Source organism: Oryctolagus cuniculus, chromosome 17 (assembly GCF_964237555.1).
Source record: "Oryctolagus cuniculus chromosome 17, mOryCun1.1, whole genome shotgun sequence".
NCBI lineage: Eukaryota > Metazoa > Chordata > Mammalia > Lagomorpha > Leporidae > Oryctolagus > Oryctolagus cuniculus.
Genome location: NC_091448.1, coordinates 33,875,498 through 33,902,841, shown reverse-complemented (window position 1 = coordinate 33,902,841; position 27,344 = coordinate 33,875,498). Strand labels below are relative to the sequence as shown.

At 50.4% G+C, this 27,344-nt stretch overlaps 1 protein-coding gene and 1 long non-coding RNA gene across 6 annotated transcripts; one reads left to right on the top strand and one right to left on the bottom strand.

The window, feature by feature from the left end:
• The first annotated feature begins 839 nt into the window (after window positions 1-839).
• MTMR4 (myotubularin related protein 4) lies at window positions 840-26,495 on the top strand. 5 transcript variants are annotated; one of them, XM_008271230.4, is made up of 19 exons: window positions 840-995; window positions 2,173-2,211; window positions 6,011-6,100; window positions 6,438-6,554; window positions 7,132-7,214; window positions 8,886-9,046; window positions 9,162-9,258; window positions 9,433-9,546; window positions 12,035-12,231; window positions 12,483-12,611; window positions 13,420-13,531; window positions 14,039-14,234; window positions 14,447-14,632; window positions 14,712-14,882; window positions 15,033-15,187; window positions 19,881-21,279; window positions 23,600-23,710; window positions 23,935-24,023; window positions 24,243-26,495. In XM_008271230.4, exons 2-19 carry the CDS (start codon window positions 2,209-2,211, stop codon window positions 24,418-24,420), a joined length of 3,588 nt encoding a protein of 1,195 aa, XP_008269452.2. In that variant the 5' UTR covers window positions 840-995; window positions 2,173-2,208; the 3' UTR covers window positions 24,421-26,495. The 5 variants fall into 5 exon arrangements, with proteins under 5 accessions (XP_008269452.2, XP_008269454.2, XP_051680734.1 ...); XM_008271232.4 differs by lacking the exon at window positions 840-995 and adding an exon at window positions 1,053-1,285; XM_051824774.2 differs by lacking the exon at window positions 840-995 and adding an exon at window positions 1,385-1,462.
• Window positions 25,045-27,202, bottom strand: LOC138846146 (uncharacterized). Its single transcript, XR_011383539.1, has 2 exons — window positions 26,887-27,202; window positions 25,045-25,180 (listed from the first exon to the last, which is right to left on the bottom strand). It is a non-coding gene; the product is annotated as an uncharacterized lncRNA (long non-coding RNA).
• Between the last annotated feature and the right edge of the window lie 142 nt (window positions 27,203-27,344).

The window sequence follows — 27,344 nt, the reverse complement described above, 5'->3', positions numbered from 1 at the left end:
CTCGTCCCAGGCCTGGTATTAGAGCGTTCGGGCCCACTTCGGAGCTGAGGCTCCGAACCGGCTATCCTACGTTTCTGTGGGGTTGGTGGTATCTCGAGGCCACGGCGGCCTCCAGCGGCCACACTCTGTTCCCGTGGCCCGCGCTGGGCCGCCGGGAGTCAGGAAAGGAGGGACGACGAGCTGAGTTCTCGGGAAAGGCCTGTTCCCCTTCCTCCGATAGACCAGGGGGCTGCGGCTAGCTAACTGCAGTCTCGGATCCAAGTTCCCTCTCGGGTGAGAGATCTTCGCTCAGGACGGGAGGCCGAGGTCGTCCTCTGATAACAAGTGAGGGTTGGAGGAACCCGGCGCCGCAGACGGAGAAGACCAAGACCGAGCATCCCCCGACTCAGCTTGCGGCTTTCTCTTTCATTCTGGCTTTAGGACCGCACGACCGCAGCGAAACCAAAACAAGAAGCTGAGGTTCCACCGGGGTTCTATTTAAGAAGCACCCCTAGGGCGGGGCTGTCGCCGGAAGCTATTTTACGGCCTGTGTCCCCGTGATGCCCCGCCTCCAATCGCACTACCAGTAGGCGACAGGACGCCCCCACTTCCGGTCCCCGGAGCTGTAGCCAGCACGCCCCCTCCCCCATTCTTGCTGCTCTTCCATTGGCTGCCGCAGGGACGCGCTGTGATTTCCCATTGGTCGCATCCCCTCTCCGGAGCTGCACCTCCTCCCTCCTGGTATAGTCTTGTCTTCCGGCACCCGATAGGTCAAAGACTGGGAGGGCGTCTGCCCTTCCTGGCCAATGAGCGATGTGGAGGGTGAGGGCGGCGGCTGCGTGGTGGGGGCAGGGCGGGACTTAGTGTGGCCATTGGCCAGGACGGGTACAGGCCAGAAATACGATTGGTTAGAGCGAGGGGCGCCGTGGTGGGGTCCGAGCTGCGCGGTCTCAGCAGCTGCAGGAGACGGAAGTGGTGAGAGCGCGGCCTCGGAGGGTCGGGCGGACGCCGCCTGGGTGAGTCACCGTGCCCCGTGCACTGCCAACCTGGGAATGCAACGACCCGGTCTTGCCTGGCCCCGCCTCGGCCCCCACCGCCTTTCTCGAGTCCCGCCTTCTGTCATTCGGTGCCCCGCCTCCGAGCCTTTAGGCTCCGCCCCTAGAACCTGGGCACCTGGGCTCCCCTGCCAGCCTAGCCCGTCCCCTGGGACCAGAAAAGGAGGACCTGGAAACCTCCGGCCACCTAGGCCTGGCCCTTGTCCCTTCTTCCCTGCCTCCTTTCCCCTGCGGCTGCGCGCCAGTGGGCGGTGAGGCAGCACCTCTGGCTTGCAGCTTGCGGGCTCCCCCGTGAGGGAGGGTGGGCTGGGGAAAAGGGAACCGTGAACAAGGAGGTGGGCAGGAACACAGATGGAGGCTTTCATTCCTGCTGCCTCCCGCGGGGCTCCGCTGCGCTGCTCCTGAGCGTAGCAGGCATGAAGGAAAGTGTGAGTGAGACCTGGGCCTGACTCAGGAGGCCCTGTTTTGAAATCCTTGTTACTTGGACCCATTTGGCAGATACTGATGCTGAAGCCTGGGGTGGCTCGATTCTTTCGCCGTTGTGTGGCCGCCTCCCCATAACCTCCACCCCACTTTTTGTCAAGTACACTCAGCAGGTCCCGTCCAACCCTGCTGCTCCCTTATCACAGGTTGTGGTCCCCTCCCTCTTGTCCTCTGCTCTGGACTCTGCCCCCAGTAAACAGGTCTGGTGGATGCTGCTCCCAGACTCAGAGGCGGGCAGAGCAGTCTTATGGATCTGTGCATTCACCAGGGCTAAAAAGAAGCCCCAGCTGGGCAGCCCTTGTTGCTTCAGAGTTGCTGTATTCTTCTGCTCTCCTACAAAAGACAGATTTCGGAGTGCTCTTCTCCTCTGGGGTCAGGGCACAAGACTTGCATTCTGCTGCATGGTCTTGAATGGTGCTCATTCCTGCTGCACAGGTTTGTGGCTGACTTCATGCCCTGCAGGGTCGCTGTGGCTTCCTCCCCGAGTTGCTACCATTGCCTCCACCTGGCAAGGTGACTTGGGGGGAACTGGATTCTCCGTGAGAGAGGGGAGTAAGAGTCGTAAGGAAGTTCTGGGGTACAGGTGTGGTATTTGTTGATTCTATGCTGATGTTAGTGGTGCTTTTTACTCATCCACTTCTCTGTCTCCTTGTAGTGAGCAGCAGGCAGCCAGGACCCTCACCACGGTAGAATGGTGAGTACTTTCTTTCCCCACACCATTGTGTTTTCCATAATCCTGTGTCTGTCTCTGTGAAGCTGCCTTAATGGCTCCTGGACCTTGAGCTCCAAGCTATTCTGTTCGGCCCCTAAACAGGTTCACACAGCCCTAGGACCACAAACCTCCAGAAGTCTTTTCTGCATGTGCTTTGCCACACCTTCCCTCCCTACCTGCACAGCACTGACTTTCAGCCCTTTGTAAGAGCCCCCCTTTTGTTTTCCTTGGGTCCCTGGTAAACTCTCTGTTCTTTTATTTTTAAATAAAGATTTCTTTCTTTATTTGAAAGGCAAGAGAAGTAGCAGCTCTTCCATCAGCTGGTTCACTCTCCAAATGGCTGCAACAGCCAGGGCTGGGCCAGACCAAAGCCTGGATCAGGAACTGCATCCAGGTCTCCCACATGGGTGGTAGGGGCCCAAGTACTTGGGCCATCATCCACTGCTTTCCCAGGTGCATTAACTCAATTGGAAGCAGAGTAGTCAGGACTCAAACTGGCACTCCAATATGGGATACTGGCATTGCAAGTGGCAGCTTAACCCACTGTACCACAGCATCAGCCTCCAGATCTCTTATGTTGTGTTCTGAGAAACTAGAGCTTCTTTATCTCAAGATCCTTGGACTTCTGGTCGGGAGTGACTCCACAAAGACAGTGGCACCTCTCCAGCTGCAGATTGCTTGTCTGTAATGTCAGCGCAGGCAGCAGCTGAATGACATCTAGCAGGGTGACGTCCGAAAGGTGCCCAGAATGTTACCAGGGTGGTTTTGCATGATCCAGTAAACTTTCCGTTCCTTGACTGCCCTTCATCTCAAGTTCTGGTTGACTCCTGGGAGCTAGGAGGGAGAAGCAGTGAGAGAACTGCAGGGCCTGCCCAGACCAGCCCCTCAACCTGGCTGCATCTCATCAGTTTTCTTTCACGTGTCCCTTGTGCTTATGTTGGTCAGGGATTCCCTGCCTCCCACCCTTCCTGCCATAGACATGCTGTACTGTATGCACGTAGATCTGGTTTCTTCTTAGAAAGCCTGCTGGCCCTGACCCCCATCAACTGATAGCGCCTCTCCTCCTTCTCTTCTGTGACACCCAGAGTTGGCCTCATCTCATTCCAAATCTGGCAGTGCCACTTGCATAAAGTAAGTGCACTCCTTCTCTGTAAGCCTGAAGCTGCCCTTGTTAAAACAGGGTACGACGTTTTTCTTACAGGGTTGAAAGGTCTTGGTGAGGTAATGTTGGAAACTACTTGGCTCATAGGAAATATTTAATAAAATGTCAGGTTTTCTCCCCCTCTGCAGCCCCCTCCCCAAGTAAAACAAAAGCCCTGGTTTCTGAAAGTCACCAGGCACAAGAAGTCTGTGGCTCCAAGCAGCTCCTTCTGTGATTCCTTGGGTACCTTATTCCTGGGGCCACTCCCTAGCTCCCTCCAGCCCTTACGCCTGGGTTTCAAGTTTTGTTTTCCTACAGCTTCTGTGGTGCATAATTCCCATTCTCCTCTTTCCCAGCCTAAGAAATTCTTTCTCCGAGAAGGATTTTTTTTTTTCTTTCCCGGAGTTCAGAGGCTGTGAAATTCGGGAGCCACAGGGCCGAAGGGGTAAGGCTGGGCAAGGGTGTTGGAATAAAAACCTCAGTGGATTTCCTTTGAGAAGTGAAATGACTAATAGGGCACCAAACCAGTGTCCATTCCAAGGGGCAAAAAGAGCTTAATGAGGTCAAGGGTTTGGAGGACACAGATACACAGGGCCAGGGTAGGGTGTGCTTTGGGAGGGAAGGAGGGGACACAGAAACAGACCGGGTACAAGGTGGAGACAGGCAAGGAGCTCCCTCCGGGGATCCAGAGCAGGCTTTTGGGAAGGCGTGGGGACGGCTGTGTGGGGAGAGGAGCGTGGGGTGGTTCATCTGAGCCTCCCCCTCACAGGTCCAGACTCCTGAAGGGCCCTGGATGGTCCTCGGGATACCCTCCTACCCCGTCCCTGGGCTGCAGGGGGGAGGAGCCGGGGGCTGTGGGCGGGGCCCTCGTGGAGCTGCCCCACCCCTGCCTCCGCCTTCCCGTCGCCATCCAGGCTTCTGCCCGGCGCCTAGCTCCCCTCCCTCGCGCGCTCGTGCGGGAGGGCGGAGCTGGGCCCGCTCCATTGTGGAGAGGAGGGGAGAGGCGCGCAGGAGCCGCGGAGAGGCCCGGCCGCCGCGGCTGCACCTGGCGGGCCCCGCAGCCGGGATGCGGCGGGTGCCCGGGACTGGCGGGCAGCGCAGCGGCTCCCGGGACATGTGCGCTGGCCCAGATCGCCCGCGACCATGAGCCTGACCGCCCGTGTCTCCTGCTCCATGCTTAGCTGCTTTGTAAGTGCCAGCCCTATTTGCGGGGGCCGGGACTCCATGCTTGCACCCGCAGCCCCGCCCAGGGCCAGCCTTTGAGATACCAAATTTCAGCCCATCCCCCCTTCCCGAGGCCCCCCCTAGTCCGGTGCCAGATGTTTGGGGACAGGGAAGGCGGGCGGGTGTTAACCTTGTCTTTCTTGGACTTGCTTCATTCTTTGGGAGCTGGGGATTGTCGAAGGTCGGAGATGAAAATTCTGTCCCATCTTGGCCCCGCAGCCGCTGCCGTGGACTGCAGATCTCCAGGCCCCGCCCTGCAGGGGTGCATCCCTTTACCTCTGCCTCTCCATCTTGGTGCCCACCCGCTGTTCTCCTTGCTTGGGGATGTGAGCGTCGCGCCCAGGCTGTGCGGGATGCTGCAGGGCTGGTCCTGTGAGCCGCGTCCTGGTCTGCGGTCCCTTCCCCCTCCCATCACTCCATCCCTCACCTGATATGCCAGTCTTTTCTCCTTGACTGTCCCCCAGACAGCCTCTCTCTGCTCCGTCTTCCCTGCCTCTGCAGGGCTCCGTCGCTCTGCATAATTCCGGGTCTGTCCTCCTTCCCCCTCTGGCTACTGCTCCTTCCCAGCTTCCCCCATCTGTCCTCTCAGATGTCCCCCCCGCCCCGCCCCCGGGTGTCTGCCAGGCCTCCTCTGTCTGTGCCCTGGCTGTCCTTGCGTCTCCTGGTTCCCTTGGTTCCTCGCAGTTGCGTGGATCCCCCTCTCTCCCCTCCCTGGTGGCGGGGAGGGGAGTTGCTTCTGCTCGCTCTGGGTATTCCTTAGGAATTTCCCTCCCATCAGCAGGCAAGGCAGAATGCTTGGCAGGTGGTAGGGACTTGTCAGCATTGTGGGCCTAACAGGAAGATAAGCTCAGCTCCAAAACACACCCTTCTTTCGAAAGCATCCTTGAAGGCCCTCTAGAGGCCTAGGACTGAAACCTCCCCCCCCAAGTATTCTTTGTCTCCTTACCCAGGAGAGTGGAGCTGTAGTGGCTGTCGTTGCCTGGTGCCCCTTCTCTCCCTGTAACCGGCTGCCGTACCTGGCTCCTTGTCCCCAGAACAGCATCCCTTCCCCACTGCCACTGCTGTCTCTCCCTGCACCGCTCCTTGTTTCTCCCCTCTCCCTCTGCCACTGCTGTCTCAGCCTGCACCGGTCCTTCTTTCTCGTGGTCTTTGCCCTTGCTCCGGCATTGACCTTTTGGTTCTGGAGGAGAGTCCCTCTTGGAGAGCCCCGGTTTCCAGTTCCTCCTTGCACCTCGCTCTTCACCTTGGCCTCATTTCACTCTTCCCCATCTCTAACCAAGCCAGGTCTCCTTCCCCTCCTTGATAGTCAGAGCTCTTAAAAGGGTGTGTGTGGTGTCTGGATTTTATTGGCTGGGGAGGGGAGCAGAATGAGCCTGCTGGGCCAGGTGGTGACTTGGGGCTGTGGCCTCCCTGCAGGGTGAGGAAGGGCCCCCCAGCCTGGAGTACATCCAAGCCAAGGATCTGTTCCCCCCCAAGGAGCTAGTGAAGGAGGAAGAGAGTCTGCAGGTAAGGAGCCTTTGAGAACCCTGGGTAGGTGGGTCTCTCTGCCAGTTACAGAAACACCTTCCCCCTCTAAAAACAAACATCTGCAAGAGGCCCTGGTGGCAGACTCTGGCTTCCTGCTCTGTCTCTGGAGGGAATGGGCTCTGTCAGAGGAGCCGTGGCCCCAGGGAAGGAAAGGCAGGTTCCTGTACAGATGTTGCCTGGGGCTGTTCCCTGGGCGAGGACTCTCCTTTCCCACCCTGGTCCAGATTTCCCAGAGGGAATCCCACAGAGCAGGGGACACAAGGAGAACAAAGAGGTGACTCATTTCTGGACTGCGGGTTCCTCTACCTCCTGGCAGGTACCCTTCACCGTGCTGCAGGGTGAGGGAGTGGAGTTCCTGGGCCGGGCAGCCGATGCCCTCATTGCCATCTCTAACTACCGGCTGCATATCAAGTTCAAGGACTCTGTCATCAACGTGAGTTCCTGTTTTTCCCTCTCACACTGAAGCTAGAATCCCCATGAGATGGCATTGTTCCAGTGCTCTCTGTCATGTCTACAAAACAGCTGGTATTTCCTTGTCTTTCCCCTCGGCCTCTTGCTTTCCTGCCTCATCCTCCTGGCTGTAGGTCTGTCATTTTGTGTGTCTGGTTCATTCTCCCTTTCCCTCTACTTTCTTTCCCTTACTCTTTTGCTGTCCCTCCTAAGGGGTACAGTGGCATTGTTGGAAGAGTGCAGGCTTTGAAGTCAGGTGAACCTGGGCTCTCTTCGTGCACTGCCACTCACCAGCTCTGTAACCTTGGTCAAGGCATCTAACCGGAAGCTTGATTTTCTTTTAAATAATAAGGAATGAAAACCCCTGCCTTGCAGGGGCATTATGAGTGTTAGTTGGGGAGTCACCTATGTAGCGGAACAAGCACAGTTACCAGGCACTTTAGGAGATCCCCAGTGGGTGTTCATCACCTTTTTCACTGATCCCTCAGCAGCTACAGAAAGGGAATGAGGAGTGGTGCTGAGGCAGAGGATCTGAACTTGTATTTGCCCTTCCCCTGAAGGTCCCCCTTCGGATGATTGACAGCGTGGAGAGCCGTGATATGTTCCAGTTGCACATTGCCTGCAAGGACTCCAAAGTGGTGAGGTGAGAACAGCGGGGCCTTCCTCTGGTCCCCTGACCCTGCACGGGTCTTCTTGGCAGGAAGAGAGGAAGGATACTGTTTCCCTTTGGAGGAAAAGGTGAAAACTGTTTCGGGTTTGGAGGTCAGTTTACTGACCTGTGGTGTCTTGAGGTGAAAAACATGGAGCTAATGCTTAGCTTGTGGAGTGCCCACAAGGAGTGAAGGAGATAGGGTGTGTGAAAGCTCCTAGGACACTGTCTGGCACATGATTGGGCTCATTTAGTCATTCATTTAACATATTTTTATTAAGCACTTTACTCTAAGCCATAGTACTGTAAGCACTGGGGATACAGTAGGGAACAGACAGACAACCTTTTTCACCCTCTTGGAGGTTAGACCCCAGCAGGAAATAGTGAAGCATGTTGAGTGATGGTGAGTGTGAAGGGAGAAGATGAAGGAGAGAAAGGGGGTGTGGTGCGCTGTGGGGGGAGGCTATCATCAGAGCAGCCTACAGCAGAAGGATGGCATTTCAGTCAAGACTTAACATTGGTGTTTGGGGGAAGAGCGTGCTACAGGGAGAGTACAGCCGGCGCAGAGGCCCTGGGGTGGGTTCCTACCTGTGCCTGCACAGTGTGGCTGCCGAGACGTGCGCAGTGGCATCGGACTGTCACGCTGTCATAATGACCGGCTTTTACTTTGAAGGAACTGAGAAATCACTGGAGGCTCTGAGAACAGGAGCGACGTGATCTGATGAATGTTTTATAGAGTCCCTCTGGCTGCTGTATTGAGAATAGATGAAAGAGAATGGGGCCCAAAGCAAAGGCAGAAACTGGGAGGCTGGTCAGGAGCGGTTGCACTGGCCCAGGTGCGAGGTTGTGGCAGGCTCTCCAGGGGCTAGCAGTCAGATTGGTGAGAAGTGGTCAGATTCCGGGTGTATTTTGGAGGTGGATGTGACAAGACTTGCTATCAGATTGGACACGTGAGAAAAAGGAGTCTGAGGTGACAGCAAGGATTATTAAAAGAGTATCCATGTCTGCGGGGGATTCGGCAGGAAAATGCACCTTGCCCTTTCCTTTGAGGAGGCTAAAGTTCAGTTGCTAAAGGAAGACTTAACGTGTGGCAATATGCTGTGCAGAAACCTCTAGTTTACCCCCCAAGCATATTAGGAATCAAGAAGAAGGAGACTGGGGAATGGAGTAGGCCGGGAAGGCTTTAAGGAAGACATGGCACTGCAGCTGTCTTCTAAGCCCCAGCAAGATGAGGCCAGGCAGAGAGGAGACGGTATCAAGCAGAGGAGAAGAAACAAGGAGATAGGAATGAGCAGCACGGCCTCTGGCTGAAGCAGAAGGCTTGTGCTGGGGAGTCACGGGAGAGAACACTCGCCTGGCAGGGTAGGGACAAGCAGTGGAGACACTCAGGGCCATGTCGTGGTGCTTAGATTTGATACAGGAGACAGCAGGGTTTTCTTAGATGGTAACATAAGCATGCCTCAAACCCTGGGGTTCTCGGGAAGAGAATTGTCACAAGAAATGACTTTTCTTGGCTGTTGGCCGTTGTCCCTGGTCCTCCCACCGTCCCTACTGCCCTGTCTCCTGCTTTGCAGCCTGCTCTCTCACAGCCGTGGTTTGACCCTTATGGCCCCATGGCACGTTCACCCCTTGCCTCATCCAGGCCTGTGGCTTCTTGCCCGGCAGGTGCCACTTCTCCACTTTCAAGCAGTGCCAAGAGTGGCTGTCAAGGCTAAGCCGGGCCACAGCAAGACCTGCCAAGCCTGAGGACCTCTTTGCCTTTGCCTACCACGCCTGGTGCCTGGGGCTGACTGAGGAGGACCAGCATACCCACCTGTGTCAGCCAGGTGAGACCAGGCTGTTTTCTTTTTGAGGCTGTTTCTTACCCCTTCTTTCTCATTCCTGCTCCACCCCTGGACCTTGGTGTTCTGGGACACTAACTGGCTGAGGACTGTGTTGCAGGAGAGCACATACGATGTCGGCAGGAGGCGGAGCTTGCGAGGATGGGCTTTGACCTGCAGAACGTCTGGAGGGTCTCACATATCAACAGCAACTACAAGTAAGAGGGCAGAGGCCAGGGGACCCACATACCAGTGCAGACCCAAACCGAAGCACAGCTCCTGGATCTGTGAGGGAGAAGGGAGCCCGGCCCTCTTGCCTCCAAACCAGACCCATGGGTTTGTTGTTAAGTATCTTAGACCTGGTTTGGTGACCCCATCTGGTCTCTTCTCAGATTATGCCCCAGTTACCCCCAGAAGCTGCTGGTTCCTGTGTGGATCACAGATAAAGAGCTGGAGAATGTGGCTTCCTTCCGCTCCTGGAAACGGATCCCTGTGGTTGTGTATAGGTAAGGCAGCGGGGAATTGGAAGTAGGGAGGCTGTTTTTAATTCAGTAAGGAAAATCAAAATGGAACATTATTGATAGCCTCGTGGACTGGGAATTGACATCCTATGAGGAAGTGATTATGAAATAATTTTCTTTTAAAGATTTATTTATTTGAAAGGCAGAACAACAAGGAGAGAGGAAGTGAGTATGAAACAGTTTTTTTAAAAAAACATTTTATTTGTTTGAAAGGCAGAACAACAAGGAGAGAGGAAGTGACTATAAAATAATTTTAAAAATATTTATTTGGGGCCGGCACCACGGCTCGCTAGGCTAATCCTCTGCCTGCGCTGGCACCCTGGGTTCTAGTCCCGATTGGGGCGCCGGATTCTGTCCCGGTTGCTCCTCTTCCAGTCCAGCTCTCTGCTGTGGCCCTGAAGTGCAGTGGAGGATGGCCCAGGTCCTTGGGCCCTGCACCCGCATGGGAGACCAGGAGAAGCACCTGGCTCCTGGCTTCGGGTGGGTACAGTGCACCAGTCATAACAGCCATTTGGGGGGTGAACCAATGGAAGGAAGACCTTTCTCTCTGTCTCTCTCTTTCTCACTGTCCACTCTGCCTGTCAAAAAAAAAACAAAAAAAACAAACAAAAAAAAAAAACAAAAAAAAAACTATGAATAGTTTATGCATTTTTAAAATATTTATTTATTTACTTGAAAGGCAGAATGACAGAAGGAGAGACAAAGAGTGAGACAGATTGATCTTCTATCTGTTGGTTCATTCCCCAAATGCCCACAACAGCCAAGTCTGGACCAGGCTGAAGCTGGGAGCCAGAACTTCACCCTGGTCTCCCACATGGGTGGCAGGGACCCAAGTATTTGAGCTAACATCTACCACCTTCCCAGGTGCATTAGCAGGGAGGGTGATTAGAAATGGAGTAACTGGGACTCAAACTGGCACTCTGATTTGGGAAGCAGTGTTGCAGGAAGCCCACTGTTGCTATAATGCCTGTCTCAGTTTTTACATTCTTTTTTTTTTTTTTTTTTTAATTTATTTATTTATTTGAAAGTCAGAGTTACACAGAGAGGGGAGAGGCAGAGAGAGAGAGGTCTTCCATCTGCTGGTTCACTCCCCAAATGGCTGCAGCGGCCAGAGCTGTGCCAATCCAAAGCCAGGAGCCAGGAGCTTCTTCCAGGTCTCCAACTCTGGTGCAGGAGCCTAAGGACTTGGGCCATCTTCTGGTTTTCCAGGCCACAGCAGAGAGCTGGATTGGAAGTGGAGCAGCTGGAACTCGAACTGGGATCCTATGGGATGCCGGCACTGAAGGCAGCGGCTTTACCTGCTATGCCACAGTGCCGGCCCCCAGTTTTTACATTTTAAAAAATATTTATTGGCCGGCGCCGTGGCTCAATAGGCTAATCCTCTGTCTAGCGGCGCTGGCACACCGGGTTCTAGTCCCGGTCGGGGCGCCGGATTCTGTCCCGGTTGCCCCTCTTCCAGGCCAGCTCTCTGCTGTGGCCAGGGAGTGCAGTGGAGGATGGCCCAGGTGCTTGGGCCCTGCACCCCATGGGAGACCAGGAGAAGCACCTGGCTCCTGCCTTCGGATTAGTGCGGTGCGCCTGCCGCGGCGGCCACTGGAGGGTGAACCAACAGCAAAAGGAAGACCTTTCTCTCTGTCTCTCTCTCTCTCACTGTCCACTCTGCCTGTAAAAAAAAATTATTTATTTATTGGAAAAAATATATATAGAGAGAGAGCGCGCATGCGCAAGATCTTTCATCCACTGGTTCACTCCACAAATGGTCGCAGTGGTTGGAACTGGGCTGATCTGATGCCAGGAGCCAGGAACTTCTTCCACGTCTCCCATGTGGGTGCAGGGTCTCAAGCATTTGGGCCGTCTTCTGCTGATTTCCCAGGCCATTAGCAGGGAGCTGGATTGGGAGTGGAGCAGCCAGCACTCAAACTGGTACCCACATGGGATGCTGGCGCTGCAGGCGGTAGCTTTATCTGCTACACCACAGCACCGGCCTCAATTTTTTGCATTTTTAAGGGTCATTTACAAAAAAGACACAGCAGAAGCTAGTTGTAACTTACGAGGCTGACAATTTATTATCTGATTCCTTACTGAAAAAAAATTTGCCAACCTCTTACTCGAGAACATTGTAGCTAAAACAGAGCAAGGAAATCATAATCATCAGATTTGGAATTGTTCATGATCTTGGCTCAGGCCTTGTTCGCCTGCTGGCTGTCTGTACCTGGAACAGGTGCCATGCAGATTGATGAGTCAGGATCACCTTGGGAATACAGCGCCCATTTGAGAAGGTGTGTGTGGTGGTGCTTTGTAAACTGTAAAGCCCTCTAGAGATGTTAGGGCTTTTGGTTGCTATTCTTATGGCTGGAGGAGTAGGCAGCCCCTACTGGCTCTGAGGACCTGACTATGGCCTCCTGGGCTCTCCAGGATAGGCCTCTAGAGGCTTTGAATGCCAAGGGCATTGTGGTTTCTTCTGTTTTGTCAGACACCTGCGCAATGGGGCTGCCATTGCCCGCTGCAGCCAGCCTGAGATCAGCTGGTGGGGCTGGCGCAATGCTGATGATGAATACCTGGTCACATCCATCGCTAAAGCCTGTGCCCTGGACCCAGGGTCAAGAGCCCCTGGGGGCTCCCTCAGCACAGGGAATAATGATGCCAGCGAGGCGTGTGACACTGACTTTGGTAAGTCTGGGTGATGCTAGCCCCCCAGGGAGCAGCACCCCCCACCCCCTTGGCCTCATTGGCTCCCAGGGAGTCCACGAGAGAGACTGGGACGATGACAGCACATGGGGTGCCTGGGTCCCTGCCTTTTAGGGGGTTGTGGGTTTGGGGGATCTCATTGCATGTTCCTCTTGAATGAAAGTGAGTGCCACAGGGCCAGGGCGTGACTGGGCGGCTGGCTGATCCAGGGTCTTCCCCCGCTGTGCATGTAGATTCCTCTCTGACTGCGTGCTCTGGGGTGGAGAGCACAGCGGCCCCCCAGAAGCTGCTGATCCTGGATGCGCGATCCTACACAGCGGCAGTGGCCAACCGGGCCAAGGGAGGCGGTTGTGAGTGTGAAGGTATTGCTGTGAGCCCAGTGTCTGTGGCTGACCTGAGCTCGGGGCGGCTTCGGTGAGGGGGTTGGGGGAAGCTTATGTTGCAGAAAGAATCACTCAAACTTGGTTTGGAATTAGGAGTCTGCACTTATTAGCTATGATTGTGTTTAAGTTGTTTAATCTGTCAAAGCTTTATCTTTTCATCTGCGAAGTGAGATACCTTGCAAAATTGTTAGGATGATTAGAGGCTGCATATATAAAAACGCTGGCACAGAGCAGTTGCCATTTTCCATAGTGTCTCTTTTATCTGAGACGCCCAGTGGACACCTGGCATTGCAGATACTACTGATCTGTATGTGTGCATGCACTATATTTTTTCCCATGCATACATAACTGTGGTGAAGTTATTCAGACACAGTAAGAGATTAACAACAATTATAGCAATATGCTGTAAAAAGTGGGTTTTTTTTCCTTAAACTTATGGTTTATTTCTAGAATTTTCCATTCAATGTTTTTGGACTGGGGTTGATCATGGGTAGTTGAAACCATGGAAAGCAAAACCACAAATAAGGGAGGGACTCCTGTATTGAGAATTTACTGTTCTTTGTAGCAGTGTTATTATCATGTGTCATTAATATTGTTTTCACTACTAGTATTTGGCACCTGAGTATCCAGAGATGAAAGTGTGACTTGGATTTCGAGAGTGTATTTAGTTCTCATCCTGGAGGTTTCTGCCCTGCCAGGGAAGCTTTGTCCATTAGGACAGCTCTTGTGCTAAATGCCAGTTTGCAGGACAGCCTTTTATGGTACACTCTTCCTCTCATGTCTACAGAGTACTACCCCAACTGTGAGGTTGTGTTTATGGGAATGGCCAACATCCATGCCATCCGGAACAGTTTCCAATACCTCCGGGCTGTGTGTAGCCAGATGCCAGATCCCAGCAAGTAGGTGTTCCCTGCTCTGAATCCATCATGCCTCCACTCTCATCCCTTACATAGTACTCCTTGTGCTTGGAAGATTGAATCGGGAGATGGGGGATGTGGAGGCACAGGAGACCCGAGAGCCTGGGTAGAGTTGGGTACAGTGGGCCAGTTCCCAGAACACTCCTTCCACTTCTCAGCCAACACCTTGGCACAGTCACAGAACATTGGATTCTTTTTGTTTGGATCCGTTGTCCTACTCAAAGAACACAGAGAACTGGGGAGAGCAAGTGGATAAATGTGCACATGATGCTTTGCAGCTCTTCTGTTGAGCCTGAGAAGTGCTTATCTGCCTTGGTGCTGTCTTTTCCTACCTTCCTGCTAGACAGTCCTTGACAGAAAGACAATGGGTTGGACCTCTTAGTTTCAGCCCTTGCTGCGGACATTGTTGGGTGCAGATGGCTGTGAGTGGTGGAGAGACCTGTGGCCTCAACACCACCAGTGACAGACTTGATTTCTGCTCTTACGTAGCTGGTTGTCGGCGCTGGAGAGTACCAAATGGCTGCAGCATTTGTCGGTGATGCTTAAGGCAGCTGTGCTGGTGGCTAACACAGTGGACCGAGAAGGCCGGCCTGTGCTGGTACACTGCTCAGATGGCTGGGACCGCACACCACAGATTGTGGCCCTGGCCAAAATATTGCTGGACCCCTATTACAGGACACTGGAGGTATTTAGATGGGAAAGAACAGAGGGAATGGGGTTGTAGGGAGATGCTGGGCCCTTTGGATGTGTCTTGGAACTCTCATTAGGGGACCTTGGTGGCTTTGGGTCCTCTCCTGTTCTTTGAAGCACCAGCTTCCCACGTTGAGCAGTCCCCTGGGGACTGGCACACCAGCCTCTCCAGAGAGGCCCTGAGGTTGGACTGCTTCCTTTCTGTAGGGCTTTCAGGTGTTAGTGGAGTCTGACTGGCTGGATTTTGGGCACAAGTTTGGAGATCGCTGTGGCCATCAGGAGAATGCAGAGGACCAAAATGAACAATGCCCAGTGTTCCTCCAGTGGCTCGATTCTGTTCATCAGTTGCTTAAGCAGTTCCCCTGCCTGTTTGAGTTTAATGAAGCATTCCTGGTAAGTACTAAAGTCTTTGACTGGGGTGGGGGTCAAGGTGAAGCCGAGGCCCCAGGTGCGAGCTGTCTCGGCCCTTTAGGTAAAACTGGTGCAGCACACGTACTCTTGCCTCTATGGCACGTTCCTGGCCAACAACCCCTGTGAGCGAGAGAAGCGCAACATCTACAAGCGGACCTGCTCTGTGTGGGCTCTCCTGCGAGCCGGCAATAAGAACTTCCATAATTTCCTCTACACACCTGGCTCGGATGTGGTAAGTGCCAGCCCCGTTCCTGTAGCTGCTGCTAGAAACCTGCAGGGAGAAAAGGCTGAGTTGGTGGGGAGAAGGTAGAGGCAAAGGCTGAGGGAAGGAACAGGGATCAGGAACGTCCGACCAAACGCTGGTTTCACCTGCTTCCCCTAGGTCCTGCATCCTGTCTGTCACGTGCGGGCCCTGCACCTCTGGACAGCTGTATACCTGCCAGCATCATCTCCATGCACACTCGGGGAGGAAAACATGGATCTTTACCTTTCCCCAGTGACCCAAAGTCAGGAGTTTTCTGGCCGCTCTCTGGACAGGTAAGAGGGGCCCTTCTTGCTTTTGAGAGATCCTGTCTTCTGGAAGGGCAGTGACAGCTTTCTATCTTGCCTGAATGTTGTTTGTTCTTTGATGAGATACTTATAAGCAACTTGCTGAGTTGAAGGAGAAATTTGGCTCACGACTTGAAGCCAGCCTGTGGTGTTGTGTGTGTGTTTTCAAGGTCCTCTGTTAAGATAAGGTTGATCCCCCTCTCTCGCGGAGTTGCCATCACCCTGTGTGATCGACTCAAGCAGGAATGGGGAGAACAAAGAAGAAAGGACTGTTTCAGGAAGGTTCATGGGGATGGTGGTGTGTATTTGTTCACTGATACAGGCATGGGGAACCTGTTATCTAGCAGTAGCCTTCGCCACATGCAACATGAGCTTCCAGCAGCACCTGGCTCTCAGGGAACTGGGTTCCCAGAAGAGGCATAGCCTTTACATTATTCCCTCAAAAAAAAGTCAGAGTTTAAAGACATAAAATTAAAGTTTTCTTCTGGCTGTGTGTTTGAGGGGAAGTGGGATGGGGGCTGTTGAGTTTTAAGAGTGTTCTTTACTATAGAAACTCCTTCCTCGTGATCCTTGTCCCTGTAGCTGTGCACTGTCAACGCTTCCGTGTGTGTCCTTCTAGATGCTTACGTAGACGTAGCTACACTCTTACATTCTCCTTACAAAAATGTTTTTAAAAACACAAAACCAGAACTTTTCATATAGTATTCTGAAAAATGTTTTTCCTACTTTGTATTAGGCTGTTTCCCTATAAAGATATAACATATAAGCATATAGAGTTACTTTATTGTTTTTAGCATAGTAGTACAAACTTGATATGTATTGTAATTAAATAACTGGTTTTCTGTTGATCATTAGGTAATTTCCTTTTTTGAAAATCATTACAGAGTACTTTAGTGATTATTCATGCATATATGCAAAATACATACAATATAAACCATCTAAATCATTTTTTAAAATATATTTATTTATTTGAGAGGCAGAGTGACAGAAAGGGAGACAGAGACAGAGATCTTCCATCCACTGGTTTGTTCCCCAAAAATCCCATATCATTCAGGGCTGGGCCAGGCTGAAGCCAGGAGCCAAGAACTCCATTCTAGTATCCCGTGTGGGTGACAGGTACCCAAATACTTGTGTCGTCACCTGCTGCCTCTCATGGTGTGCATCATCAGAAAGCTGGATTGCAAGCAGAGGAGCCAGGACTTGACCATGCATTCCAGTATGCCATAATATGGGATGTGGGCATCCCAAGCGGTGTCTTAACCTGCTGTGCCCAACGCCCACCCATCAAGACACTTTTAGGCTGTTTGATAAGACACAGAACAATGCTAAGTCAGCATTTAAGTGATAAGATTATGTGAGGTTCAGAGCTATTAAAAGAAATGATGTGTTTTTAGGGCCGGCGCCACAGCTCACTAGGCTAATCCTCTGCCTTGCGGCGCTGGCATACCAAGTTCTAGTCCCGGTCGGGGTACCGGATTCTGTCCCGGTTGCGCCTCTTCCAGGCCAGCTCTCTGCTGTGGCCCGGGAGTGCAGTGGAGGATGGCCTAAGTGCTTGGGCCCTGCACCCCATGGGAGACCAGGAGAAGCACCTGGCTCCTGCCATCAGATCAGCGCAGTGCACCGGCCGCAGCGCGCTGGCCGCGGTGGCCATTGGAGGGTAAACCAATGGCAAAAGGAAGACCTTTCTCTCTGTCTCTCTCTTTCACTGTCCACTCTGCCTGTCCAAAAAAAAAAAAAAAAAAGAAAAGTGTTTTTAAAAGAATAATTTGGTGTCTTAGGAAATTTTCATGAAGGACCAGGCAGGAACCGTGGCTTGTGTCCCAGGTATCTGTCCCAGGGCCAGGCACATAATTCACACTTTGATAAAACTTTAAACAGATAAGTAGATGGAATAAAAGGAGTTGTGGGCTTGGTAACACGGTTAATGGAGAGGGGTCCAAATGAATGAATGAAATTCATGAGAAATAGTTTTTTGTCTTTTTTGTTTTGTTTTGTTTTAAGCCTATCTGGAGGCGGTAGGGGTGAGAAGGAACAACTTTAAGGAATAGAAAGAATACAGGACAGTGCATTGAGGGCTTTAAACATTGCAGTGGAGAGTTTACTTTGATTCCGTTGTCCATAGGAAGTCATTGTGACCTGCTTACAGAGAGATTTCTGGAGAGCTAACCTATGAGCAGAACAGCTGGATGCCTAGAGCCTGGCCAGCATTCTTCTGGTGATGGAGATGTGAGGGGAAGGGTTCCTGGAAATGAGACAGGATGCAGACACACTACAGAAAAGGCATCCACAGGCTACCCATTGATTCAGAGTTGAAGGGTTGAAGAGAAAACTGAAGACGACACAAAGTCTTTGTTCTAGTCCCAAGTGTTTGAGCTCAAAAACTAGGAGAATGTTAGTACCACCAGTAGACACGGAATAGTTCAGCAGATAAGCCAGTTTGGGGAGAAAGGAGAAGATACAGGGTTGAAATATTAGCTGATGGCAGAGAGCAGGCATGTTATATGCAGCTCAAGATGGAGAGCTGCATTTAGAGAAATAGATAGTGTCAAGATTTTAAAGGAATTGGTTTCTGTAACATCTGACTCACCTTTGGTTCTACCTTTCCCAAGGATCTCTTTCTTCCTCTTCCATTAAAGTTCAATACCTTCCTCTGTGCCCAGCTCAAATCCTTCCTTCTCTGTGTAGCCTTCTTTGACCACCCCCACGGGATGAGCTGAGCCCACCTTTGTCACATGTAGGTTTGCTAGTGTTTGCTATTTTAATCTGAGTGAAGAATGCATAAGCATTACATTTTTCCTTTTACTTCTTTTTGTATGTTTGAACGTTTCTATAATGTAAAGTTTCAAAAAAAAAAAGAAAGAAAGAAAGAAAGAAAAAAAGAAAGAAAGAAAATGGCTGTGGTACTTTAAAAAGATGCCTGGGTTTCACTCTTGGCCATTCTCATTCAGTAGGTCATGGATGGGCCCTGGAAGATCCACAAAAGCTCCTAATGTCCACCAAATATTGAACCCTATTGGTCTGTTTTACTCAGTGGACATAGAGTAGAGGCAGTTGATGTCATTAAGAGTTTAAGCTCATTCATGGCCGGCGCCGCGGCTCACTAGGCTAATCCTCCGCCTAGCGGCGCCGGCACACCGGGTTCTAGTCCCGGTTGGGGCGCCGGATTCTGTCCCGGTTGCCCCTCTTCCAGGCCAGCCCTCTGCTGTGGCCAGGGAGTGCAGTGGAGGATGGCCCAGGTGCTTGGGCCCTGCACCCCATGGGAGACCAGGAGAAGCACCTGGCTCCTGGCTCCTGCCATCGGATCAGCGCGGTGCGCCGGCCGCAACGCGCCGGCCGCGGCGGCCATTGGAGGGTGAACCAACGCCAAAGGAAGACCTTTCTCTCCGTCTCTCTCTCTCACTGTCCACTCTGCCTGTCAAAAAAAAAAAAAAAAAAAAAAGAGTTTAAGCTCATTCATTCTCCAAGTCATTTGCTTGATACTGTACTAGGTACTAGGGATTCAAATAAGATATAGTCAGCTATAGAGGCGCTTTAGTAGAGGGAGAGAAACAGAGAACAGTAAGAGCAATAATGTGTCCCAGGAAACACTGAACACTGTGTTTTGGTGCAGATTATTTTATTCCATCTTCATGATGGCTGTAAGAGGAGGCTTAGAGAAGTTAAGGTCACACAGCTAAAATGTTGCCAAGCTGGGATTCTGACCCAGACCCTGGGACTCCAGAGACTCAAGTCAAAAGTGATCACAAAAGTGAAATCAAACATCAAATGTATTTAAGACACTTATTATAAAATAAATTTCAAAGAGCAAGTACCCAAAATGAGCTATAATTGTAACAGCCTTTGGGGGATTTTTCTGTATGGGCTGAACGAGAAGTTACTCCAAAAATAGGAGGCCAATGAAGCCTCATCTGTTTCCTGTTGAATTTCCCTGAAATATTTTGTGCTTTAGGGACTTTAAGCTGCATTAAAAATCAGGGCAGCTATTCTCAAAAGTGTCTGTTCCCCACTGGGTGTGGAGAGTGAATACCCAAGACCAGGGGAGTTTCCATGGGGCCTTGGGAGTCTGAGGAGCACCTGCTGCTAAGTGACTGGAAAAGCTGTGTCGAGCTTGCCTGAGTGTAGTCCTAATTCATTTGTGGCTAATTGGTCTGTGGTTGGTTGCCTGTATTTGGAATCCTCATAACATCTCTAAAAGGTAGGACCTGCTATTTCATAGAGAAGGAAACCAAGTCTTTGAGAAGTTAAACGACTATCTTGTAGTCATATAGCTAATCAGTATTAGAGCCAATATTGTCTACCTCCAAACCCATCTTCTTTCTTTCTCATTGTGATAGAGGCACTGGGATATTAGGTATGAGGTTCAAGTATAGACCTGGCTGGAACAATAGATTGAGGAAGCATCAGTTTTTGGGCAGTCGAAACCATGGGAGTGGTTGACCTTGCCTAGGGAGATTGTATATGTTAAGCACTGGCAAAAGCTGAGAATGTACTGTGGGTTCTTGAGAACAGGGTCTATGGTTTTGTTTTTTTTTTGTTGTTGTTGTTGTTGTTTTTTGCCAAGTAGACTTTGCAACAACATTGGTATTTGTAATCTTAAATGTCATTATTTCTTGTGATCTCTAGCTTTGATTGGAGGAAGCACCTGTTTCCTGACTTGGAGATGCTGTGTTTGTCATTCCAGATTACCTAAAACCAGATCCATGGATGATCTTCTTTCTGCTTGTGACACAAGCAGCCCCCTGACTCGCACATCCAGTGACCCTAACCTGAACAACCACTGTCAGGAGGTCAGAGTAGGCCTGGAGCCCTGGCATGGCAGTTCTGAAGGATCAGAGACAACTTGCATGGAATCTGGGGTAGAAAGTCCTCAGCAGACTGCAGGAGAAACGGGCCTTCCTCCCCCTCTGCCCAACAGCCAGAAAGATTACTTGAGCAATAAACCTTTCAAGAGTCACAAAAGCTGTTCTCTAAATTATAAACTGCTCACTACCGCATTGTCCCGGGAAGTGAAGAGCAACACCTCTGATCCTGAGATCAAAGTCCTGGAAGAGATTAAGGTACCTGCTCAGGACCCTCCCGCCCAGGATGAGCTGGGTAGGACTTTGGACGGCTCAGGAGAGCCACCTGAACATTGTCCTGAAGCAGAAGCTGTCAGTGTACTCTCAAAGGTCATTTCTAACAGATGCGATGGAATTTGTGATCTTCCTAAGTCTTCGCAGGACTCCCTTACGGGTGCCCCTCAACAGACCCTGCTAGATTCTGGGCCAGGTGTACCCTCCAGATGTATCCTGGATCACAGTCTGAGCACTTGCCGCAACCCACCGAGTGCTGCCTGCCAAGCTCCTCTAGGACAAAGCGCTGATTTCCTCAGCCAAGCCCCTGCAGCATCGGTGGGCGTCACTCATCAGGAACAGCCCACTTCTGTGCCAGATCTGATCCATGCGGAGGAAGACACCGGCAAAAGAGGAAATAATAGGAATGGACAGTTACTAGAAAATCCTCGCTTTGGAAAAATGCCATTGGAATTGGCCCGAAAGCCAATTTCCCAGAGCCAGATCAGTGAGTTCTCTTTTCTAGGGTCCAACTGGGACAGTTTCCAGGGGATGGTGACTTCATTCCCAAGTGGGGAGTCCACCCCTCGGCGGCTGCTTTCCTATGGCTGTTGTAGCAAGAGGTCAGGCAGTAAGCAGACACGGGCATCAGGGCCCTGCTTTGGCGGCCAGTGGGCTCAGAGAGAAGGTGTGAAGTCACCAGTCTGTTCTAGTCATTCCAATGGACACTGTACCGGCCCAGGAGGAAAACACAACCGAATGTGGTGGTCCGGTCACCCAAAGCAAGTCTCCAGCACGAAGCCTGTCCCGCTGAGCTGCCCTTCTCCAGTCCCTCCGCTCTACTTGGATGATGACGGACTGCCCTTTCCCACTGACGTAATCCAGCACAGGTTGCGACAGATCGAAGCAGGATACAAGCAAGAGGTAGAACAGTTACGTCGACAGGTGCGTGAGCTTCAGATGAGGCTGGATATCCGTCACTGCTGTGTCCCTCCAGCAGAGCCCCCAGTGGATTATGAGGATGACTTTGTAAGTATTCACCAGCTGCCCTCCCTCCCTCCCTTCGTTGATGCTGTCAGCCAGTGTTGCAACCACTCAGCATTCATTCATTAGGAACCTGCCATGTGCCACTGGGTTAGGTGCTTGGGCTATAGGATGCAAGATAAGTAAATGATTGGAAGGATATTCCTAGGTGGTAGGATTGAAGGGGGTATCAGGTATTGGGGGACTGGAATAGAATGAAAGGTCAAGGAAGGGTTTTTCCATGGAGATAATGCTGGAGTTGAGTGCTGAAAAAGTTTGTGAGGTAGACAGTGAAAAGGAAGCATGAAGATAATAGGTACCCTGAAAAAAAAGGGTGGTGTAAATGTGTATTGGCGTGCATAGACACTTGTGCTGGGACTATGAAGGAGAGTTGGGTAGTGTGGTAGGGGGTGACATCAGAGAAGTTGAAGGGGTTTGGAAAGGTCAGCTTGAATGCCCCTCTTGTTTAGATTTTATACTCAAGGCAATACAATTTTATACCAGTGAGTACCATCAGATTTATTTATATGTATAAATTAATTTGAAGGGCAGAGTGACACACATAGAGAGTTAGAAACAGAGAGAGGGGTCTTCCATCTTTTGGTTTACTTCCCACATGGCTGCAATGGCTGGGGTTGGGCCAGGCTGAAACCAGAAGCCAGGAACCACACGGGTGGCAGGAACTCAAGTAGTTGAACTGTTACCTGCTGCTTCCCAGGCACATTAGCAGAAGAAGAAGCAGTCAGGACTTGAACTAGTGCTCATATATGGGATGTGGGCATCACAAGGGGTAGCTTAACCCTTTGTTCCACAATACCAGCCCCAAATTTGTATTTTAAGGAGACTATAGGGGCTGGTACTGTGGTATAGCAGGTAAAGCCACTGCCTAGGTCTCTGGTATTCCATACGGGTGCTGGTTCAAGTCACAGCTGCTCCACTTCCGATCCAGCTCCCTGCTATTGCGCCTGGGAAAGCAGCAGAAGATGGCCCAAATAACCTCATGGGAGACCCAAAAGAAGTTCCTGGCTCCTGACTTTGGATTGTCCCAGATCTGGCCATTGCCACCATATGGGAAGTAAACCAGCAGATGGAAGATCTCTTTCTGTCTCCCTTTCTCCCTCTCATTCTGTAACTCTACCTCTCAAATAAATAAATCTTAAAGTAACAAAAACAAAAACTAGCAGTGTAGAAAATGGATGAGGCAGTTGAGAACCAGGTTGGAGGCTGGTTAGGACATTTTGGAATAAACAAAGTAAGAGATGATGAGGGGCATCTAGACTGCGCTGTGTTGGGTAGCCTCAAGTTCTGGCATCGCAGTCCTGGGGGAGCTTCTTGGAGCCATTTCCTCCCCATACTATCCTGCTGTTTACATAGCAAGAATGCCAGTTTGTCTTCTGTTAAGGCATTCTCACTTGCCTGTTGTCCACTTCTCTGCTGATGGAATGGAAAGGGCTAATAACTTCTTATATTTCAGGCAATGCATTGGCAAAGGTACAGATAATGAATAGTGTAGGTCTTAAAGGCCATACAGTGCCTCAGCTACTGTTACAGTGCAGAAGCAGCCATATATGATATGTAAATGAACGCTACTATGTTCCAGCAAAACTTGAGGTTAGGGGCTAGATTTGGCCTATGGGCCATAGTTGGCCAGCTCCTGGTTTAGAACTTAACAAAAGGGGCCAGCAAGGTGATGTAGTGGGTAAAGCTGCTGCTTGTGACACTGTCATCCTATAGGGGTGCTGGTTTGAGACCTGGCTGCTCCACTCCTAATCCAGCTCCCTGCTAACGCACCTGGGAAAGCAGTGGAAGATGGCCTAAGTGCTTGGGCCCCTGCATCCACGTGGGAGACCTGGATGAAGCACCTGGCTCCTGGCTTCAGCCTGGCCCAGCCCTGGCTGTTGCGGCCACTTGGGAAGTGAACAAACCAGTGGATGGAAGATCTTCTGCTCCCTGCCCCAGCTCCATAACACTGCCTTTCAAATAAATAATAAATAAATCTTAAAAGAAAAAAAAAACAAAACAACAAGAGAGACTTTCTACACTGTAGTATAGCTTTTTTTTTTTTTTGTAGTATAGCATATTAAGAACATGGAGCTGAAGCCAGAATATTAACTTCAAAGCCCACCTTTACTACTTAATAGCTCTTAGCTTTCTCTGCAGCTGGGTTTCTTTATTTATAACATGGGGACAATAGTAATATACATGCTGAGGCTATGGTGAGGTGTTATATCAGTTCATGCATGTAATGCCCTTAGAACAATATCTGACACGTCGTAAATGGTATTAGCAGTGATGAGGTTGATGGTGACGTCTGCCTTCTCTCTAGACGTGTTTGAAGGAGTCAGATGGTAGTGATACCGAAGATTTTGGCTCTGATCACAGTGAAGACTGCCTTTCAGAAGCAAGCTGGGAACCTGTTGATAAGAAAGAGACCGAGGTACTTCCAGGCAAATATGTGATGGGTACTTATGTGAGCTCAGAGATGAGTGACAGGCTGTAGACTGAGCTCTCCCCTAGATGAGTGTCATCTTTATAGGCAAGTAGAGGCCAGTTTGCAAAATCAGTCTTGTCATTTTTCCCCTGAGATGTTTTCCTTGTTGCGGTGTTGTGCTTCTACCTTGTTGACATGGACCTGGCATTTTTCCTTGTGCCTTCTATTAGGTGACTCGCTGGGTTCCAGATCATATGGCATCCCACTGCTATAACTGTGACTGTGAGTTCTGGTTGGCCAAACGAAGACACCACTGCAGGTGAGATATTTTTATGATTTAGTAAGATTCATAAAGCAGTGCTGTAGGTATGTACAGAACTGAAGTGCATTGACCTGAAAATAGAGACCTCTTCATGTGAGCTATCTTGTTTGCTCCCAACCCTTTTCTCCATTTAGTCATGGAAAGCTTTTGAGAGCCTCAGTCGTTCTTAGGAGACTGGCATTTCTGATGATCTCTTCCCTCTTTGTGCTTTGGCAGAAATTGTGGGAATGTATTTTGTGCTGAATGCTGCCACCTGAAGCTGCCCATTCCTGATCAACAACTCTATGACCCAGTTCTCGTCTGTAACTCATGTCACGAACACATTCAAGCATTTCGTGCCAGGGAACTCATGAGCCAACATCTGAAGAAACCCATCGCTACAGCTTCCAGTTGAATGCCAGAGGAGATGACCTATTCAATTTTAGCAGGTTTGAAGGGAGGATTGCTTCAGGTGTAGTTTGGAAGGTTCTCTGATGTGTGGCTCATGGATTCAGAGCTCAAAGATAGCATCTTGAGAAATCCTCCTTGGTACCATGAGCCTGGAGCAGAAGAATTGCAGTTTCACAGGAGGTCCTCTACGGGTGAGGCCCTCACCTTGGGGTAATGGTCCTGATCCAGACCCAGAGTCTGGGAGCTTAACGTTGAGTTGGTGACTCCAGCTTCTTTCTCCCAGGAGTCACAAGATGATGATTTCATAGATACTGCCTGGTGCAAAGTGCCCCAAACAGCAATAGAAAGGCATATGTATAACAAAACTCCAAGTGATAACCAGACCCATCCTCCACCTTGACAAAAGCAGACTATACTCTACAAGTGAGGAATTCCTATCCTCTTTGAGATGAACTGTATCCCGTCCCTCTGTGCTCTGTGTCTGTGCATGAAGGCTCAGTCTTTAGAGGCGCTCCCTCTAGTTGCATTCGTACTGTCTTTCTGTGGAGTTTGGTTTAAAGACTGGTTCGGCAAGTGGAGGTTTCGATGTATCTTTCACTTGGTTCATCGCCAGCGTCAGTGATTATTTGGTGTAGGGGGACAGTTCTAGGGAGTGAAACATGAGGGAAAAAACTCTGCTGATGTTCAGTCCAGGCCAAGGTCAGTTCCTCTGAGCTGTGAAGGTAGGCGTCTCTGTTACCCAGTGGCAGCTTTTGAGGTATGCACTGTGAAGAATGAGAAGGGAAAAGCAAAAGTTGCCCTTGTGAAATATCTGCTGATTGTGCCCTCCCCTTTGCACCTGACTTTTCCTAGTTGTCCTGGTGCTAACACAGGAGCTACACCTTGATCCTCTCCTGGCATGAAGATAAAGCTAAGGTTTTTGTTGTTACTGTTCCATGGCCCACTTCCCCCATGTTGTCTTTCCCTTGGCTGCTGCCGCCTCTGGGTCACACTGCTTCTTATCCTGAACACTTGACACCTTAAGGGTAGAATTTAGTGTTTGGTTTTTACCTCCTAGAATATGCTGTTTGGCATGTGAGGGTTTCAGTCCAAATGCTGCTGTCTTTTTCTGTGCACTTAACAATGGAACCCAAATAGAAGAGAATAAAGCCTTGATACCAAAATTAGGAGAGAAAATGTGTCCATTTGGACCAAACTTTTTTTTTTTTTTTTCAATCTAATTATGTACCCATGGCACTTAACCAAAAGACAGAGTTGATATAGCCATGTACTGTGGTTGGGACAGATACAGTCTCCTTGGCCTATAATGAAACCACTAGAACATCCTTTATACATTTTCCTTAATTCATTTGTGTATAAAAGGCAAATTACATTTAAACTTATCCTATTTTAAAATTATGGTAGTGAGCTTTTTCATTGCTACTTTCATGTTGCATTCTAGAAAAAAAAACTTTTTGTTCATTCCAAAATAACTAGGATCTGCATTTAGAACAAGAATTGTTATTTGTCCCGACCTTTTCTTCAGTCCTACAGAGAAGCATCTGTGCTTCTTTTATACTTGCCATGGATGTAACCTAAAAAGTTTTGGCATATTTAGGTCAGCCTGGGAGAACTTTTTTTTTTTTTTCCATTTAAATGGAGTTGAATAATGATTTTATGTCTGGGAGATTCCTGAGATCACTGTAAAAGTAAACTATTTCTTGTCTCTGATACAGAAACTTTTTTTTTTCAATCATTAAAATGTACTGCCAGTTGTGAGTGGCTTTTGAATTATCTTGACTTTGCACTTCACTCTGCCTGTTTTCAGGGGGAGTAGGATTGGTAGCAATTGGGAAGCTGTATCTGTCTACTGTGTGTGGCTGTTTTGAGGGTCTGTCCCATCAGTGAATGAACTGCATGGCCTTGGAGAGAGACTCTGGGTTCTTGGCTCAGATTTGTTCATCAAATACTCCTTTCAGAGCTGTTGTGGGTGTAAGTGACATGATGTGGCCAAAAATCCAAACTGTGCAGTTGCGTTGTGACAAACATGCAATGTGCTGTAAAAACTCAATACAGTTGAAATAAAATCTCTATATTAGTGCTGCTTTGTTGGGTCTTTTTATTTTAATTTCTAAGAAAACTTGATTCTCATTGTTCTTTGAACATGAGAAAGGACTAATAATACAACATTATACCCTGTATCCTTCTACCCAACACTAAGTTTTTGTTTTTTTTTAAAGAAAAGGGCCCCCCCCCCTTTTTTTTAGCACAGCTTCTATTAGATTCTTATTTATTCATCGGGTATGGATTTATTCCTGCAGATTCTGTAGTATTCTCCCGTGATCAGGCGAGGTTTCTCTTTATATCTAGAATGCCATCAGCTGGTGCAGCAAGCCCACAGACTGTACTTCTGTTCCCTGATTCCATCTTCCAGGCCCCGCAGTCCTTCCTTAACCCCGAGGAAACTGTCCCAAACAGAATGCTGGCTTACAGTAGGGGCGTAGTGAGAAACCGAGGAGTACACGACGCCACCTTCTGAAAGAGGAATTTGCCTACTCAGGACATCGTGCCTCAGCCACCACCATTTTGACACGGAAGTCCGCTGTTGGTGAGGACAACAGAGTTAGGCCCTTTGTTCTCCAGAATGATGACAGTGCCCTGCCCAGCACACACTTTCTGCATTCTAAAGCCCGGGGCTTCGTATTCCACGGTGGATAACCGGGCTTCCTTCTTTGCAGGGTTTAGAATTCCCTGGTGGCCAGCGCTTCCCGGGCCTGGGGACGCGCCGAGGGAATGCGGCTTGCGCACCGCCTCCCCTCGTCCGCCCTGCAGCGGGCGTCCGGCAGCGGGGCAGCCGGGCCCGCGCCGGGCAGCCGAGGGGGAGGGCAGGCTCGCGCCCGCTGGGCCGCGCGGCGGGAACTCGAGGCCCCATTGGCCGCGCTGGAAGGC

Coding starts and splice junctions, on each gene's coding strand:
- MTMR4 (XM_002719093.5), top strand. CDS start 4,514: ATGAGCCTGACCGCCCGTGTCTCCTGCTCCATGCTTAGCTGCTTT. Junction 9,047..9,161: donor TACCCACCTGTGTCAGCCAG/GTGAGACCAGGC, acceptor ACTGTGTTGCAG/GAGAGCACATACGATGTCGG. Junction 14,235..14,446: donor CCTATTACAGGACACTGGAG/GTATTTAGATGG, acceptor TCCTTTCTGTAG/GGCTTTCAGGTGTTAGTGGA.